Here is a 16,517-nt window from a genome sequence, read left to right as displayed (position 1 = left end):
GTTTTCATTGCCAAGCACTTGGGCAGAGGCTGTCATGTTTTCTGGGACACATCAGCCTTTTTCCCTTTCTGTGAAACAGGCACACCAAAGGTCAGTGTGCGTTCGGTTTTGGGTGCTCTCACTTCAGCAAGAAGGTGAATGACTGTGGCTTTGTCTTGTGAATGGTGACACACTGCCTGCCAGTAAATGCTGTTTCCCATAGAGGCTTGACGCTAGTCTTAACCCTCTGGGATATTTTTAAAGAAAATATAACTGAATTGGGGGTTGCTTCAGATTCCACAATACAATGTTTGGTTACTACATGCATGGCATTTACTCGCTACTCCTGAAGCCTGCAGTCCGCTTCTTGTGTGCACTGTGTGGTAGCTACACTGGGTGCCAAGTAGTTTCACAAGTCTTACAGTTGAGAGGTTGATCTCAGATCGCAATGCGATCTCCTGCGAAAGTCTCAATTTCATGTTATAATTGTATTTAGTGTACTGGAAATTCTTGGTTTTCGTCACTACCCCTGTCATTTCAAAGCTGGCATCTTCTCCATGTTATAAAAGCTTGTAGCTGCAAACAGGCTTCTTCCCCCTCTTATTCTGTATTGAAGCTGATTATCTTGCAGCATTTCATAGCTGTGTTTCCTTCTCATGGTAATTTGAACTTCTGATCTGACTGGCATCACAAGTATTTCTCTCTCTTCCTTTTTAGGAGCATCATTTCTTTGAGAAAGAAATGCTGAGGAAACATTTCTAATTATTTTATCTCCTTAATAGGAAACTGCTGCCCAAAACTCTGTTCTACATTTGAGAATCTGTCAACTTTGCTGTGTGGTTTGCTGACTGAGCTCCTGTGTTACTCTGCTTTTGAGAGGAGAAATCACTAGTCTTACTCTTGCAACAGTGACAAAGGCTGGAAAAGTCATTCTAGTAGCTGAATCCCTCTCTTCTCATTTATGTGCATGAGGGTTTTGGTTTTTCTTTTGTTTGTTTGCTTGGCAACGTGCTCCATTTCATGGAAAGGAGAGGCATTTTCCATCATGAGGCAGTATTATGGTTGGCTGTAACCAAATATTTGAGGGGATGAATCACTGGTGCTTGGGCTGCTTAGTATAGAGCAAATGAGCCTAATGTTGCTCGGAGCTGACTTCTCCATCGGCGTGCTCTGTCAGATGGCGGTGAGGAGGCCTCTCCTGGGTAGGCTGAGCATCTGGGCTGCCAGGAAGGTGCAAATCCACTTAAAGAGCATTTGCTTCAATGTCTGGTTAGTTCTTCTTTACCATTTGGATGGGATGGATAGTCCCGATGGTGGTGGAGCAGCGTGGGGTTCAGGGAGCTGCTGCAGGCAGTGACCAGTGGTTGGTTTTCTCTGTGCAGGTGAGGTGTCCAACTTGAACAGTATCTGAACCTGGTGCTTTGCTTAGGGAAGAACTTGCCATGGTGGCTATTTGGTGGGTGTTCTGCAGGTGCTCTCTGGTATAAATGAGGTGTCGGACACTGGCACTCTCTGCTCTTCCTGCAGCTTGTGTTCAGAGAGAGAAGTATCAATACCAGATACTTCTTACAGAATAAAATTTTACATTTTGATCTTGCGTTTGGGAACTGTGTAGTCCTGCATCCCAAAGTAACATCTCATGGTCAAAATTCAGAGTGAATAGATGGCCCAGAGAGGTGGTGGATGCCCCATCCCTGGAGACATCCCAGGCCAGGCTGGACGGGGCTCTGAGCAACCTGAACTGGTGAAGATGTCCCTGCTCATGGCAGGGGTGGCACTGGATGAGCTTTGAAGGTCCCTTCAACCCAAACCATTCCATGATTTTTATGGGCATCCCTGTTAAAAAGCAGGTACTGGCTGCTGCCTTTACCACTTCTTGTATTTACAAAGTTGGAGTCAAGCTTTTATTAAAATAATATTTAAAAGTAAAATAACAGTGTTATCACTTCTGTAAGTCTGACTGCTGTTGCAAGCTGCTTTCATAGTCTTGTTACCACTTTTTAAATTTGCCAAATAATATTTCCAGAACAAATGCAAAACTGATGGGATGGAGATTTCTAGTGTTGCAGTGAATCTGAATAATGCAAAATCGAGCTAATTGCGGGGAAAACAGTCACGGTTTTTAACATAGAGAACCTGTCTTCTTTCTGTCCTGTAGCTTAGCTATTGCTGGTATTTTCACACTCGCTTGCTTCCTCTGAAGACTTTCAGATCTACTTTGACTTGCACTAATTGTTTCAGAAAATGGGGTTTGCATGATGTCATTGCAACCCTGATAGGAGGCAATCAGTTTCTGTTCCAGTGGCCTTCCAGGGGAACTTGTTCTTACTCTTGTTGCTGGTGCTTAGGTGAATCTTAGCCATTAACTCCTAACAAAGTTAGCTTAAAGAGTGTTTTAATGTGATATTAAAACGCAAAAGGTAAGTCACAAACCACACAAAATTCTCCAATAGCACAATTTTTAAGAAAAATAGTACACAATTGGTCACAGCCTTGTAATGGAAGACTGCTAAATTTTAAAAGCAGTTGCAGAGACTCATAGCTGTGTAACTACCGGAAAAGAATTTAAATGGATTATGAAAGATTAGTTCTCCTCCTTAGCTGTATTTTAACAGCAAAACAAGCATGTGGCCTTTGTCTTGGGAGATGGAACTATTGACTCCTGGGTGAGTGCACCAGGGAGGAGCCTAGTTGTCTGTTACTGTGTGCTTGCTGTTACACCTGGCCCTAAGCATCTGCTACCGGGTAGGGCAGGAGGCTTATCTTGGTCTATTTGGATACTGCTGTTGTGATATACTTGTTTTGCTCCTTGAATTTTTTTCTCCTTTTAGGGATTTTTTTAAGACTTTGTCTGTCTCTTTTATTCCCACAATATTTGCAAGTACACTGTGTTTTTTTTAATTCGCAAAACACTTCAACGAAACAACATATTTTTGTGTCCAGGTTTTGTTGAGAGCAGGAATTTGCAAAAATTAGGCTTGAAGTTATATTTTAAAATTTCTTTCCATCTCTGTATGAAGAGATTGTTACTTCTTATTGAAACAATAATATATTTCATCTTTCATGATGGGCAAAATGCTTTTGTTTTTGTGTGTTGGTTCTGTCAGTGAGGTCTCAAAGTTTTGGGCAAAAGCAGAATTGATGACTCTCATCACTTGCATCTCCTTTGTCTATTGTATTTCCCTCTTCCATCCTGTAGCTGACCTCAAATTTGTCTGTCTTTACTTCACCAGTGGGAGTGAGGCAGTCAGATGGACACTGGCAGCCTGATGCTAAAGTCACAGTTCATTATAACATTGTAAAGCTGTCCTGAAAAAATACACTAGCTCAAATGCAATCTAGCACTTCACTGTTTTAAAATATTTTTCTTAGAAAATTCTTCTTTTGCTTCAAAACCTTTCTTCATGCATTCATATTCTGTCTAGACAAGCTGGTTTGTGAGGCAGGTCTGTAGCAATCTCTACCTTATGTTCCTCATTATTCAGCCTTTCAGTTAGTTTGTGGCTTGACAATGAACTCCTTGTACATGATGATAAGCCACAGCCAAGTGAATGCTGTCAAACTCGGCTCTTTACTAAATAAGGGGGGTTTATCCTGTCATTTCTCTTTTCCCTTTATCTAATCAACTTCTGTAGTGTACTTGCTTCTATTTTCTGCTGTCTCTACTCTACTTGAGGGTGATCTGGAGCAGATACTGTTGCTTCCCTTCTCCCTCCTGTAAGCAGTAATTTGAGGGGCGGAGTTGGTCACTGCTCTGCACTTGCTATGGTGGCTGGAATACCACGGCTGTAAAAACAGATCGAGTTTTCTGTAGCGCTCTCTAGTCCTAAAGCTAGTAGGTGGCAAACATCTTTTTTAAACCTTGAGAGAACTTCCCCCATAAAGGCTGAATGCAGCTGAAAATAACAGCATGACTTGATGTCATGGCGAGTGTAGGGAGGAGGTGGAATACATCTATCTGAAGGGCAGTTTCCAAGTGAATTGTTCTGTCTTTTCCATCTGTCTTCAGGAACTCTTCAGCATAGTTCCTAGAAGTGAAAGCAGTCACCCATAATGACTCACTGCCCAGGATAAAGGCTTACAAGTGCGGCTTTTCTGGATACAACCGTTCCTGTGCCCTGGAGAAGTACAGTCCACTTCTGTTACAGCACTTTGTGAGCAAACCCAACCATTCCTGAACCAAACATACTAAAGGGTGAGTTGTTCATAATTGCTTGTTTTGAATCATGCTTTAAGTTGTCAACCGAAAACCTTGCTTTCAATAATCAGTTTTAATCTTAGGTTTATTCTTTTGTTTCCTTAGGTAGGTTCTTGCTCATCGCTAATCCCTAAAACACAGCTTTTCTGTGCTGGTTTTGATGGCAGGATAGATTCACTGTGTTAACATTTCTTAAGGTACAGAACAGTTTAACTAAACTCAGATTATAAATCTGTAGCATACTAAGAATGCAGTTTTAGTAACATAGGTTACTAAAATATCCTTAAGTGATCTGGATTCATAAACACGTGCGTATTTTTTCCTTCAGAAGACATGTCTTGCATTTAACATATCTGGCTCTTTAAAAAAAAACAAAATAAACAAAAAAACCAACCAACCAGCCCCCTGCCCCCAAGCTTTTAAAATCATTTGAACCAGTTGTGATCTTGCACAATTCTATTTAAGATCTTTGCAAGCTGTGTTGGCACCCTCACATCTACTTGCTGACTGAGAAGGTAACAGCTGTATTGGCTCTGATGGAAGGACTTCTGAGCCTTGTGTTCCGCCTCTTGTTGTGGTCAGTGTACTTAGAGAATAACACGAGCATGTTGTGATACTGAAACCTTTTTAATAATCTGTGGTTTAGGAATTTCTTGAACTAGAACTCAAGATATTGTATTTTTTTTTTTTTCAATTAATATCCCTTGAGGGTTTTTGTTTTTCCATAGTTAGCATTCAGATTATTTCTTAATACTGAACTTTTCAACATGCTAAAAGAGGATAATGCACTTCAAACCTACAGAAGTGTCTGTGAGAGCTTGTTCAGTGCTTTTCCAGTGACAGCCGTACATCCAGAGACTCGCTCATATGACCAGTGTCTGGCTTCCCAAATAATGTTATGATCTTGTCCTAAATGGCAGCAAGCAATTGCACAGTTGCCAGTTGGCTCCGATGGTGGGGGACTTTCATCTTCGAAAGGTGGCAACTGTCTTTTGATTTAATTTTATGGTGCTTCATGTGTGCTGTTTAAATAAATTATTTAATAACTGTAGAATAGTAATAACCTATTACAGGATATTCACCATAGTTTCTAGCTTAGATGTTAAACTTTATTTTTAAAATAATGACATGAATTTGGTCTTAGTTACTTATTTATTCTGGCATTCATGAAATGCATTAGTGAAATGGTGTCTTTTGTAGGGCTTTATTTTAGCTGAGACTTTGTATAATGTTCTACAGAAACATACCCTATGACTTGAAAAATAACTTGGAAAGGGGTAGGGTTTTGAATCCTTTTGTTCTTGCTAGCATTCTCAGTTCAGTGATTCTGAGGGATTGCCCTACTGTCCCAGTTACTAATGGGCCTGTATTTGATTCAAACCATTTGAATTAAGAACAAAAGAATGACTGAAACAGTCTTGGTTCCCAAAAACAGAAGTAGTGCATTGATGCCAGATCCTAACAAGCACCTGCACAGAAAACACCTCTTTCAAAATCCCAGTTAGATTTGCAAGTGTTGAAATGGTGTCTGTAACTCCTGGCTATTTCAGAGTCGGTATCTGGTGCTTCTTTGGGTGAGAGTCCAGTTGATGCAGGCACATTCCAAAAACATGTGCTTATGAGCAGATGGACTAAACAGTTCACTGTTAAATCTATTGATTGGTGAGATAGGCCATAACTGTAAGATTAGTCTTTTACAGTTTTGAATATCTTAGAGTTTGTCTGGAAATTGATTATTCCTGAATGTGAAATGAGAAGCTTAAATGTACAGCCTTTATTTTGATGACCTAAGAAGTATGTCTCTGTAAAGGGTAAAGAACAAATGAAACGGGGTTTTTTTAGTATGTGAAGGTTAGCAGTGTGCTAGATTTAAAAACAAAGTTGCTCCTCTGCATCCAAACACTATGAAAGAACTGGGAAATAACAGGTAGTGAAGAAAGGAATGGTGTGTGGGTGGGAGCTACTTACCCAGTGAACTTCCTGCTCCTCCTCTTCCTTCCTTTCCCCCTCCCTGCAATAGATTTTGGGTACAAACCTTAAGTTTCCTAGGTGCTTTGTCCACCAAGACTGATTCTGTTTACTAAAATAGGAATTATTCTGTTATTTATTAGAAGTAGTAACACTGACTCTTGGGTTTGCTTTTTCAGGCCTTCCTCTGGATGACCAATGTGTATTATAACAGATTGTAACAGAAACTAAGTCTCCAACTTCCCACTCATTCCAGATGGTAGCAACATTTATAATGCAAAAAAAACACAATTCAGGATTACACAAACATTACTTTTAAAACTTTCTAGATGATTGTAGTTGCTTTGGTTGTGTTCTATGCTAGCAGAAGCCTTTTTCAAGGTTTACTGTTGACTCTAGAGCACCACATTCCCCACTTACTGGGAGCCTTGGGGACTAGCAGTATGGGAAACTCATGCGTTTGCCGTGATGACAGCGGAGCAGAAGACAACGTGGAATCTCGGAGTCGGCAAACGGAGAACAGTAGAGTACATGTACCTGAAGCAAGAAGCCACCCAAGGGACCCTGTCCGTCCACCCAGGAGGGGTCGAGGGCCTCATGAACCGAGAAGGAAAAAACAGAATGTGGATGGGCTAGTACTTGACACACTGGCTGTAATTCGGACGTTAGTAGATAAGTAAGTACCTCCTCAAGGAATAATTCAACATGAATGAAAATGTTCTTGTCTTCTCTCAAACTGTGACTCCATCCTCTCACCGATCTACACCTGACCCTCCCTGAAGCAGCTGCGTGTTTCCATCTGGAGGCTTTAGGAGAGGAGCACCTTTCCTAGGTAATAGAAGTAGCTCCTGAGTGCCCAGGTACAGACTCTTCCAGGAGCTGAGGAGCTTTCTCACAGTTCCTGTATGAGCCTGCACCCAGGTGGGACAAGGAGTGGGCTCAGTATTTCTTGTCTGGCGTAGATACATGGTTTAGGAAGCAATGAATATTCCAGAATTTGGGAACTTCTGTCCTAAAACTGGTGGTTATGCAAGTTTTCTGTTTTCAGGCTGTATTTACTTCTTTGGAAATAGTTAAGCAAAACTGAGAGCTTTGATCTTTGTTGGCTTGTATAAACAGACTGAGGTTTTCTTTCCAGTTATAAGTCTGACTACTTTTTAAAGACTGCATGTTGTGACTGTTCAACTCATGATCCCAGTATTGCATTCCTTGCATGCTCAAAGCATCCATTAAGGGTGTGTGGGGATATTTATGGATTCATCCTTATTTTTTTGGCTTTGTGTTGCTTTCTACGAAGCTTTAAAAGGACCTTAAAAATGATGGGTTGAGTTAGCTCATCACCTTTTGGGTTAGATGGGGGCTAGGAATTGGAAAGGTCAAAACAAAAGGAAAAAACTACTGTAGCTTCGCAGCTGGGGGTTGAGTTTAAGGTGGATGAGGCTCAGGACCAGTGAGCCTTGACTCATATACCTGCGTTGTTACTCTGGAATGTGCCTGCAGAGTAGGAGTTTGTCTTGCTGTCGTAAAATGCTTTAAATGGAAATACCAGGACATTTGTGTTCTTTCTGAACATTTAAATCCAAGAAGGCTTTTTTTGAACAGATTTTACTGAGGCCTGTCTTCAAATCATTAAGTTAAAATCATGGAAAATTCTTTGGAAAGTCTCTCCCTGATTTCACATGCCTTCCCCTTTCCCCTAAGTTCAGCTCCTTAAGCTGTTTCACAACACTCTGGTGCACAGTTGATCCTGTTCCTGTGGGTCTTGCAATGAGTTTTGTAATCTTGTAAACCCTTTCCTGTGCTACAGAAGGACAATAAGCATAATTATTTCACTGATCCTGGAGTCCTGTTTCTGACAAATTCCTGAAACTACTGGTTTTTGGTTTTGTGTTTGTTTTTTTTTTTTTTTTTTAAACAGACTCCAGTGAAATAGTCCCTTAGTCTCACATAATCACATCATTTGGAAGGGACCTTTTGAAGTTCATCCACTCCAGCCTCCTGCTTAAAAGCCAGGTCTAGCTGAACAAGTGGCTCAGGGCCTTACCCAGTCAAGTGTTGAACATCTTCAGAATACAGAGATTCTCATGCTCTTTGGGTCCCTGTTGACCACATATTTTAAGGAGGTGGAATTTCCCATGGTCCAGCACACCCCTGTCACTGTGCACTTCTCAGAAGTCTGGATCTGTCCTCTCTGCTTGTTCCTATTGCATGGTTGCAGACAGCAATAAGATTTTCCTCCTCTCCACTACCCCCAGTTAAGAATGAACAATGTATTTATTTTATCTTCTGTTTGTATGACGTGTTCTCTACCACTCAGCCATCTCTGTAGCCCTTTGCTAGACAATCTCCAGCAATGTCTTTCTTGGCCTGGGGATCCCAAAAGCGGGCTGGACTAGTGTTCTGGTTTCCCTTGTTTTGTATTAAGGCAACAGGTAAGACACAGCTAGTTTTATAACACATATTACATTATTATTTATAACATATTACAAGTTGTTGCAGATGAGACAAAGACCTATGGCTGTGAATACTGGGGGCCCGCTCACAAGGCAGACTATCTAAATGTGCCTGAAAAAAATTATAAGGAACCTTTCTGCTAGACTTGAAGCTAATGATAGCCCTTTTTAGATTAATAGGAATGCTCACTTGGAGGAAGAAAAAATCATGTACGGAAATCTTGGTTTTTCAGTGTGAGAGACTGTAGTAATAAGTGTGTTCCTTTATTACCTGCTCTTCCTAGAGCCAGATTTTATTTTTTCAGTTTTGAAAACATCACTACTGAAGGAAATGGTAGGGAAGCTGACAAATCTCTTTTTATGTCAAAAAATACACAAGAATAAAATGAAACCATGTAAGTAACAGCAGGTTGCAAATATGAGCTTCAGTGTGACAGTACAGCCTTAAAGAGGAAAGGGTAACAGTATAAAGAATGGAAGGCAAAATGCTTTTTCTGGCATTTTTTTTCCAAGTTCTGTGCTGCAAGTTAATACCTGGGGACATGCTGAGATGAATTGTAAATTAAGTTGTTATACTGTGATCAGCAATGAACAGTTGCTTTTACTGTTTCACTGCTGTTTGTTTGCGTTTTCTTGTTGGGTTTTTTGTTTCATCAAATCCCAAAGTTCAAACCTAAACCATATCTGGCAACTGTTTTTTTCCTCTCAGAAATAACTCCTTTCCTTCTAGAAAGAAGTTAAGTTTCATTTCCTAGCCTCAGAAGAATAAGTACTAATTTTTGGAGTTTATATGAAGTACTGCTTTATAAACTAAGAAACAAGCAAAATGTCTGGTTTATTTCCAAATTAAGAAAGTGGGGATGCTTGGAAATTAAGTGGTTAAAATGGCAAATCGGTGGGGCAGGACTCTGCTTTGCTTGGCACCCATACTGCTGGCATCTACTACCCATGACAGAATCAGAAGTCTTGCTGATAAAATATTTCATCCTTTATCACAGCTTTTACTTTATGATATTTTTTTAATCTTCATTGAGTGTTTCTATCCTTTCTCTTGAGGTAATTCTGCTGGCAGCATTGCACTCCTTTCTCCTGGTGAGACTCATTTCCAGAAGAAAGGCAAAGAGGTGCTTGGATGAGAAAACAAAAAGTTGAAATGTTGTGACAACATAAAAATGAGTTTAAACTTTGCATTAGTATTTTCTTGTGGAAATATTTAAGTGATAATTTTTTGATAGGACAATCATGTATTTACATGATGTATTTTTAGTCAAAACTGAGGGATTTTTTTCCCTCTTCTTTTATAATTAATTCCTCCAAAGTAGGGAGTTTTGTCATCTGCATGATAATTCTGTGTTGAAATTTTCTAAAATTCATCTGTATTTTGCATTTCCAATTTCATTTCAGAGCTGTGTAATAGGAGTGTGGCACATATTGTTCTCAGTTAGTTTGCTGTGCCTAACTAGCAGTGAATAAAGTATTTAGAACATACTACTGCATAAGCTTTTTCTGGACCTGGAGGTGCTTACTGACCAGGATTTTGAGACCTTTCTTTAGGTGCTTTCAGTGCCTGCTCAGATAAGCAAATAAGCACTGGCCATAGGTTCTGCCATTGCTCCAGCAAACCAGACCGAGGAACAGATCTGACTGAACCTGTTGTTTTTCATGTTGGAAAGGGAATTGGGTTAAATATCTCTTGTTAAACTTCCTTAACTATTTCTTACAGCTCTTGTTAATAAATTTGAAGTCTATGATGCTGTAAGATGGCTTGCCTTTCAGTTTTGTGGTGTTCTTTTAATTTTAATATTTATATATTTGGCAGAGAATTTCTGGGGAAAAAAATGTTTAAGCTGTTGTCCCTTCTGGACTGCTGTTGATTTGCTTCATGACCTCTGACATGTGGTCTCTGGTTACATACACCAAGGATCGATGCTAATGAATAGCACTATGGCTGAGCATTGTGTTCAGCGTTTAGACATGCAGATGTGGATCACCATTTCATTTATCAGCTATTGTAAATATGCACGTGTTGACTTTGTGCCACAAAAAGGCTCAAATCCCATCTGTGTTTCGTATCTGAAAATGCATTAGCAGTCTGCAGCCAGCGGAACTTCCTTCTGTTAAATACTTACTGGGTTCATTTTCTGTCTGTGTATTATCATTTTATTTGATGTATTATGTTGATGATTGTGCATAAATTTTGATCTATGTAATATCTCTTTCAGTGACCAGGAGCCTCCTTATTCAATGATCACGTTACATGAAATGGCAGAAACAGGTATCAAGGCACTGTGGTGGGCATTTCAGTTGTGACTCCATAGCAAGAAAACCCATCTTTTGTTTGCAAAGAAAAATATGTTAGCTGTATGCATTATGACTTGCTGTAGCACTAGAGATGTAGGATCCAAAACACAGTTCTGCCCTTCAGAAGCTTCAGCTTCACTGAGCTCATTGCATTTGCGTGTGTTTCTTTGCTCTCCATTACACTTCCTACATGAAGTCTCCAGAAGCAGCCAACTGATGACCACAAATGCATTGTAATGTCATTAAAAACCGTAAGCCACAAAGAATTTCTGTTTGCAGTAAGGCAGAAACTACCCATATATGCATGTAGATGTGGTTTAAACCCATGTGCTCTAGTGTTGGTCAATCACACATACTTTTTGTCTCAGGTTTTGCTGTCTCCTTAGATCTCTGCTTTAGTGATGCAGTTGTTCCAACTTTGTCCCTAAGTACTCCTGCAAGATGAGCCATGTTTGTTCAAGGGCTGTTTTATCTTTATCTCCCAGCTCAAGATCTCCACCAAATTTCTGGCTTAAGTGAATCTTTGTGTCTCTTAGTAGAGTTGGTACTGATCTCAGGAAATGTGTTTTTGTATCAAAATAAATTAATCAACCTGATTAGATACTGCAGCAATTCAGTAAAATGTGTTTTCAGGGGAATGTGCTAACAAAACTCAAACCCCAATATGTTACTTATATTTACTTGTCATTGTTGAAGGGACCACTAAGTCTGTTCAACCTCACTCACTCATATGCAGATACAGACTCCTATCACTTCTAAGGTAATTAGTTTCTTGTAAATCCAAATCCATTTTTGTTATTAGTGGTTTAACGTGTTATATGTTGATTGTTGTTTACTTGCAAGTCAACGCCCTTGTCTAATCTTCAAACAGTGAGATGTTCATTATGAAGGCAAATTTTCTGTAGACCACCAGGCATGGGTCAAGCTAATGCAGATCCTCTGAGGTCTGTGTTACTTCAGGGAGCTCAACAAAAGTGCTCTGATTCTGGCTAGAAGAAATATTTCTTTGCTGTCATTATGGATGCAGCATTTAACACTTAAGAGTTTGGTGTCCAATGTCAACACTTAAGTATCACACTGAAACAAAGTGCTTGTCCATACTGGTCATGAGTATGTATTCCTAACACTTAGTGGGAACTAAAGGATGCTCTGACCTAGGCAAGACTGTTTTCAAACTATAGAGGTGTTTGCTATTACCCAAGCTGCTGTAAACTTTTTTTTTTCTCCTTGAATTTAAACTTGTAAACTACTGCAAACCAAGGCATTGGTGTAAAAAGTAAACTTTTTTCTTTTTGTAGTGTCGATAAACTCACTAGGCAATTTTGAGGATTTTTCCATTTACATTTATGGATGTATTTGGAACACTTCAGAACTGCTGTGTTAATTCTGAGTGTCACTTCTGTTTTGTGGTTGACAGATGAAGGCTGGTTGGAAGTTGTCCAGTCTTTAATTAGAGTTATTCCATTAGAAGATCCCCTGGGACCAGCTGTTATAACTCTACTGCTTGATGAATGTCCGCTGCCAACAAAAGTGAGTCTAAAGCACATGAATTTATCTGTGGCTGAATTTCAGTTATTTGTGGTTGCCACACCCATGATAGCTCCTGGGTGGGTTTCCCCAGTGACACAAGACTCTGTTAGCTGTTCAGAAAATAGGTGTAACTTTAACTTTGAGTAATTTGTGGTGACTTGGTATCTACTTGCTACTTAATTCTAGAAGCATGAGGGGTGGGGGGGGGGGAGAAAAGGAAAAAAACCTGGTCCATGGGGAAGAACAAGAGGCCTTTTGGTATTTAGCGGTTTTTATTGCTGTCCTCTGCTGCCACGTGGTACAGGCCATGCGGTGAGCGTGGCAGGTGCTGCAAAAGCAGGACAAGTTCTGCCATGTTCTCAGATTCTGAGAGCCTAGCAGTTACAAGTCACTACTGAATTTGTTCCTGCCCTGCACCTAAGGAATGCAACACAAGTGGCTTCATTAAGTTAAACAGGTGACCTTTTTTTAATCTAGATACAATTTTGTCAAATTCTAATACTGTTTTTTACTGACCACTGATCTGGTGGTTTTTTTTGATGGAGAGATGACCCAAAGTGTTCATAGTGTGTTGGTACAGGTGTTCTAGTGAGATCTTCAAGTGTTCCAAGCTGCCAGCCATGGCTGAATCCCTTTAAATGTGGTGATTGTACAGACGACTTCTCTGTCTTCAAATGCTTGTTTTTATCTAATTTCATCAGAAACTGATGATGACATCATTGCAGCTTTCATTTATTAATCTACTTATGCTGCCAATTTTAGTTTTCAATTTGCATTGCTAGGGTTATAAAAAGCTGGCAGCTTTTTGTCTTAGGCAATTACATGAGCAGCTGGAGAGCCAGTCAAGCTCTCTAACTACCCAAAGTGAGTTTTTTCCTCTAGGCTATTGATTGAAGTCATCTGAGGCTTTAGAGCAAGTTAAAAGTTGTATAGACTGTCACAGAGACTGCAAAATGATTTTGGAAACAAAGCTATGACTAGTAGCTTTGCCTGCTTTGAAAAAATGAATCAGGAAATGGAGACCACTGTGAATGCATCATACGAAGAGTGATTTTGTAGGGTTTTTTGTTCAGCTATACAATGCACTTGGCAATCAAATGATTTGTTTTTTGAAAGCCACATGACTCCTATTTAGGTACTTTAATTTTAAGGAGTTAGCTGTGAAATAGTTGCCCTTAACAAGACAAAAGGAATAACATGCCTGTTTCTGGGGTGCACAGAGGTTTTATTTCCTGAAAAAGGTGCCCCAGTTGTGGGATCTGCTGGTCACATGCAGCCCAGTAAAGTGCATGGCACTATTTTCTTTCTATTCAGGATAACTTTAAGTTTTTGACTGAAAACCCTAAGACCAATATCTCACTTCTGAGACAGCTGGAGAACAGTAGCAGGCTGTACTTCATTTTCTGTTATTGTAGGCTATAAAGTCCAAAAAGTTAAACTGGCAGTGCAGTAAACTGTTTATTCTATAAAATCTTTATTTAACTCAAAATAGTTGATCTCTGTGTCAGTTCTAATAATGGCTAAAAGCAGTTTCAGAGTATGTCAAGAGTCTAATTTTAGTAAGGCTTTTCCATCCCAAGTCTGTGGCTCAGTCCTCTTTTCTTCTTTCTCTCTTCTTTCCCTTAGCATTAGTCCTGTTCATCAGTTCTGGTTTTGTGGCTTTTCTTTTGGGAACAACAACTACTTTTCAGTGTTACCTCTGTACCAGCCTCAGACTCCAGTGCAGTAAACTGACTTGAGTGTGGCTCAGATATAATTCAAAATTATGTATATCCAACTTGAGCATTCCTGGTTTTTTTCCTCTAAATGCCCTGCTGATGACTTCAATATGAGGACTTCTATTTTAATTAGATCCTAGCCTGAGATTATGCAGTTTCAATCTGAATCAGTTGAAACTTTCTCAGATGAAACTTTCATGAAGTCTGTGAAGTTAAGGGGGATTTGAACCTTTGTGGGTTGAGGTTCTCCCTGTGGGATAACTCATTCTGGCTGTAGATGAACCCCTAACTACTCTGAAAATAGAGGGTATGCTCTAGTTCTATCTTGAACTTTATCCATGCCATACTGCCTGAGTGAAGCAAGTCAAAGCATGGCATTTTAGATTTATTACCTTCATTGGTTAATTCCTAAATTAGTGTGACTACAGAAAGCCATTTATGCTCTCAAGAATACCATTTATGATGTCCTGTAAAGCTGACAGCATCCTAAATTTATGATGGGGTTATGGGATCTCATCTTGGGGCATGTTTCTTTAGTCCTGAATTGTAAAGTCTGAAACAGACTTTTTTGTTTGGTAAGGGTGAATTTAGGACATTGGAAACAAATTACATGTGCCATATGTGTTGATTGGTGGTGTTTGTCTACTGTTCTAGTTCCTATTGCTATAAGTAGCTCACTCTCTATGTCCAGAAGTGTCCTGAGTTGTTGATCACAACAGTGACCAACAATCTGGTGGTGATTTTAAAATTACACCTCTTGGGTATGTTTCTCTTCCCATATGTTCTTTATTAACTTCTTATCTTAGAAGGTACCCATCCTGTGCTGTCTGTAACATGATGCTGATTTTAGTAACATAGTGTAAAAGTAATTTGTCATACTATATTGAGTTAGGGGGAAAATCGTATCTGTCAGTAATGTTGACGTGACTTCTGATTATTCTTTTTCAGGATGCATTACAAAAGTTAACTGAAATATTAAACTTGAGTGGAGCTGCTGCTTGCCGGGATGCTTGTCACCCTGCCAAACATCGGAACACAACCGCAGTCCTGGGCTGCTTAGCAGAGAAGTTAGCAGGTAAAGCCATGGGGCTCTCCTGAAAACTTGCATTTGGCTTGCTGAAGCACCCTCTGCTTTAGCGTCCACGATGCAGAAATGTTTTCTTATAACTTAAAAATGTTCTGCATGGAGGGCAGACCTTGTGTGACAGGTGTGAGTGAATCTACTGCTTGATTAAAGTGTTGATCAGTCACTAGCCTTGTTCTGAATGAGCCATTCACAATCCCAGATACTTAAAAAGACCAAATCTTTCTGGTGTATGGTTAGTGATTGTTGATCAGTGTTTGTTTGTGGTATATTGCCTTAGCAATTGTAATTGGTCTTTTCTGTAGACCTACTGTGTGTGAATGACTGAGAACACATAGTTCTTTAGCCAGTAGGCAGGAGTATCAAATTAGTAGTCTTGGAGGCTGTATAGAAACAAAAAAGAAAGATGCTCTTTCTGCTAAAGATGTATTGTTCTATTGTAGTTAGCTGAAAAGATTCTCTCTTCTGTATTACTTAAAATTGCTGGGATTCTATTTTAGGGTGACTTTTCTCATAGAATTTTATATTCCCTGTCATTTCTAGTAGCCTGTTGGAAGCTGATTAAGTTTCCTTCCCGCTGATGGTTGGTTTTGTATCTAGTTTTTTTTTTCCTTTTCTGAAAGCATACAGGAAAAGGAAGAAAAGGCGATTGTCTGGTATCACCTAATGGTTATTAAAAAGTAGTTAAAAGAGCAAGGACTGGATGCATTTTTGTACTATAATACTCTGTTATACTAAATAGGAATGAGATCCTGTATCTGCTTTTGTCTTGGAACAGTTCTCATTGTATCAGCTCAGGCGGCAAATCAGTGGTGTGTTGGAACGCTTTGCAATTTGTTAGAGTTTGTAGATGCCAGAGTTTGATTCCCTATATCATAGAATCATAGAATGGTTTGGGGTTGGAAAGGACCTTTTAAAGCTAGTCTAGTTCCAACCCCTCTGCCTCGGGCAGGCACATCTTCCACTACAGCAGGTTGCTCAGAGCCCCGTCCAGCCTGACCTTGGACACTCCCAGGGATGTGGCATCCACAGCTTCTCTGGGCAGCTTGTGCCAGGGCCTCACCACCCTCATGGGGAAGAATTTCCTTCTTGTATCTAAATATCTGCTCTTCCAGTATCTTGCTCTTGATTAAGCAGACAGTATTTCAGGGCTTTTTTTTTCTTAATTGGCTGCTTGCCATGGTGCTGCTGCATATTGTATAATTAACTATCAAATAGCCCATATTTGATGGTCCGTTTTGCTTTTTTTGGGCTTTGAAACGGAGCTGGCCTTTGTACTTCAACTC

At 39.8% G+C, this 16,517-nt stretch overlaps 1 protein-coding gene across 4 annotated transcripts in view; it reads left to right on the top strand.

The window, feature by feature from the left end:
* RSPRY1 (ring finger and SPRY domain containing 1) overlaps window positions 1–16,517 on the top strand; it is a 37,983-nt gene that overhangs the window by 8,076 nt on the left and 13,390 nt on the right. For all 4 annotated transcript variants that reach the window (XM_080351789.1, XM_080351786.1, XM_080351788.1 and 1 more), the window contains 5 exons: window positions 3,989–4,174; window positions 6,325–6,821; window positions 10,821–10,873; window positions 12,317–12,429; window positions 15,096–15,222. In XM_080351789.1, coding sequence (XP_080207915.1) covers window positions 6,475–6,821; window positions 10,821–10,873; window positions 12,317–12,429; window positions 15,096–15,222 — 640 coding nt within the window. In that variant the 5' untranslated portion in view covers window positions 3,989–4,174; window positions 6,325–6,474. The remainder of the gene's footprint in view (window positions 1–3,988; window positions 4,175–6,324; window positions 6,822–10,820; window positions 10,874–12,316; window positions 12,430–15,095; window positions 15,223–16,517) is intronic.

Source organism: Nesoenas mayeri (genome assembly GCF_963082525.1).
Source record: "Nesoenas mayeri genome assembly, chromosome: 12".
Classification (NCBI taxonomy): domain Eukaryota; kingdom Metazoa; phylum Chordata; class Aves; order Columbiformes; family Columbidae; genus Nesoenas; species Nesoenas mayeri.
The sequence above is the reverse complement of the archived record's forward strand: the minus strand, read 5'-3'. Positions and strand labels throughout refer to the sequence as shown.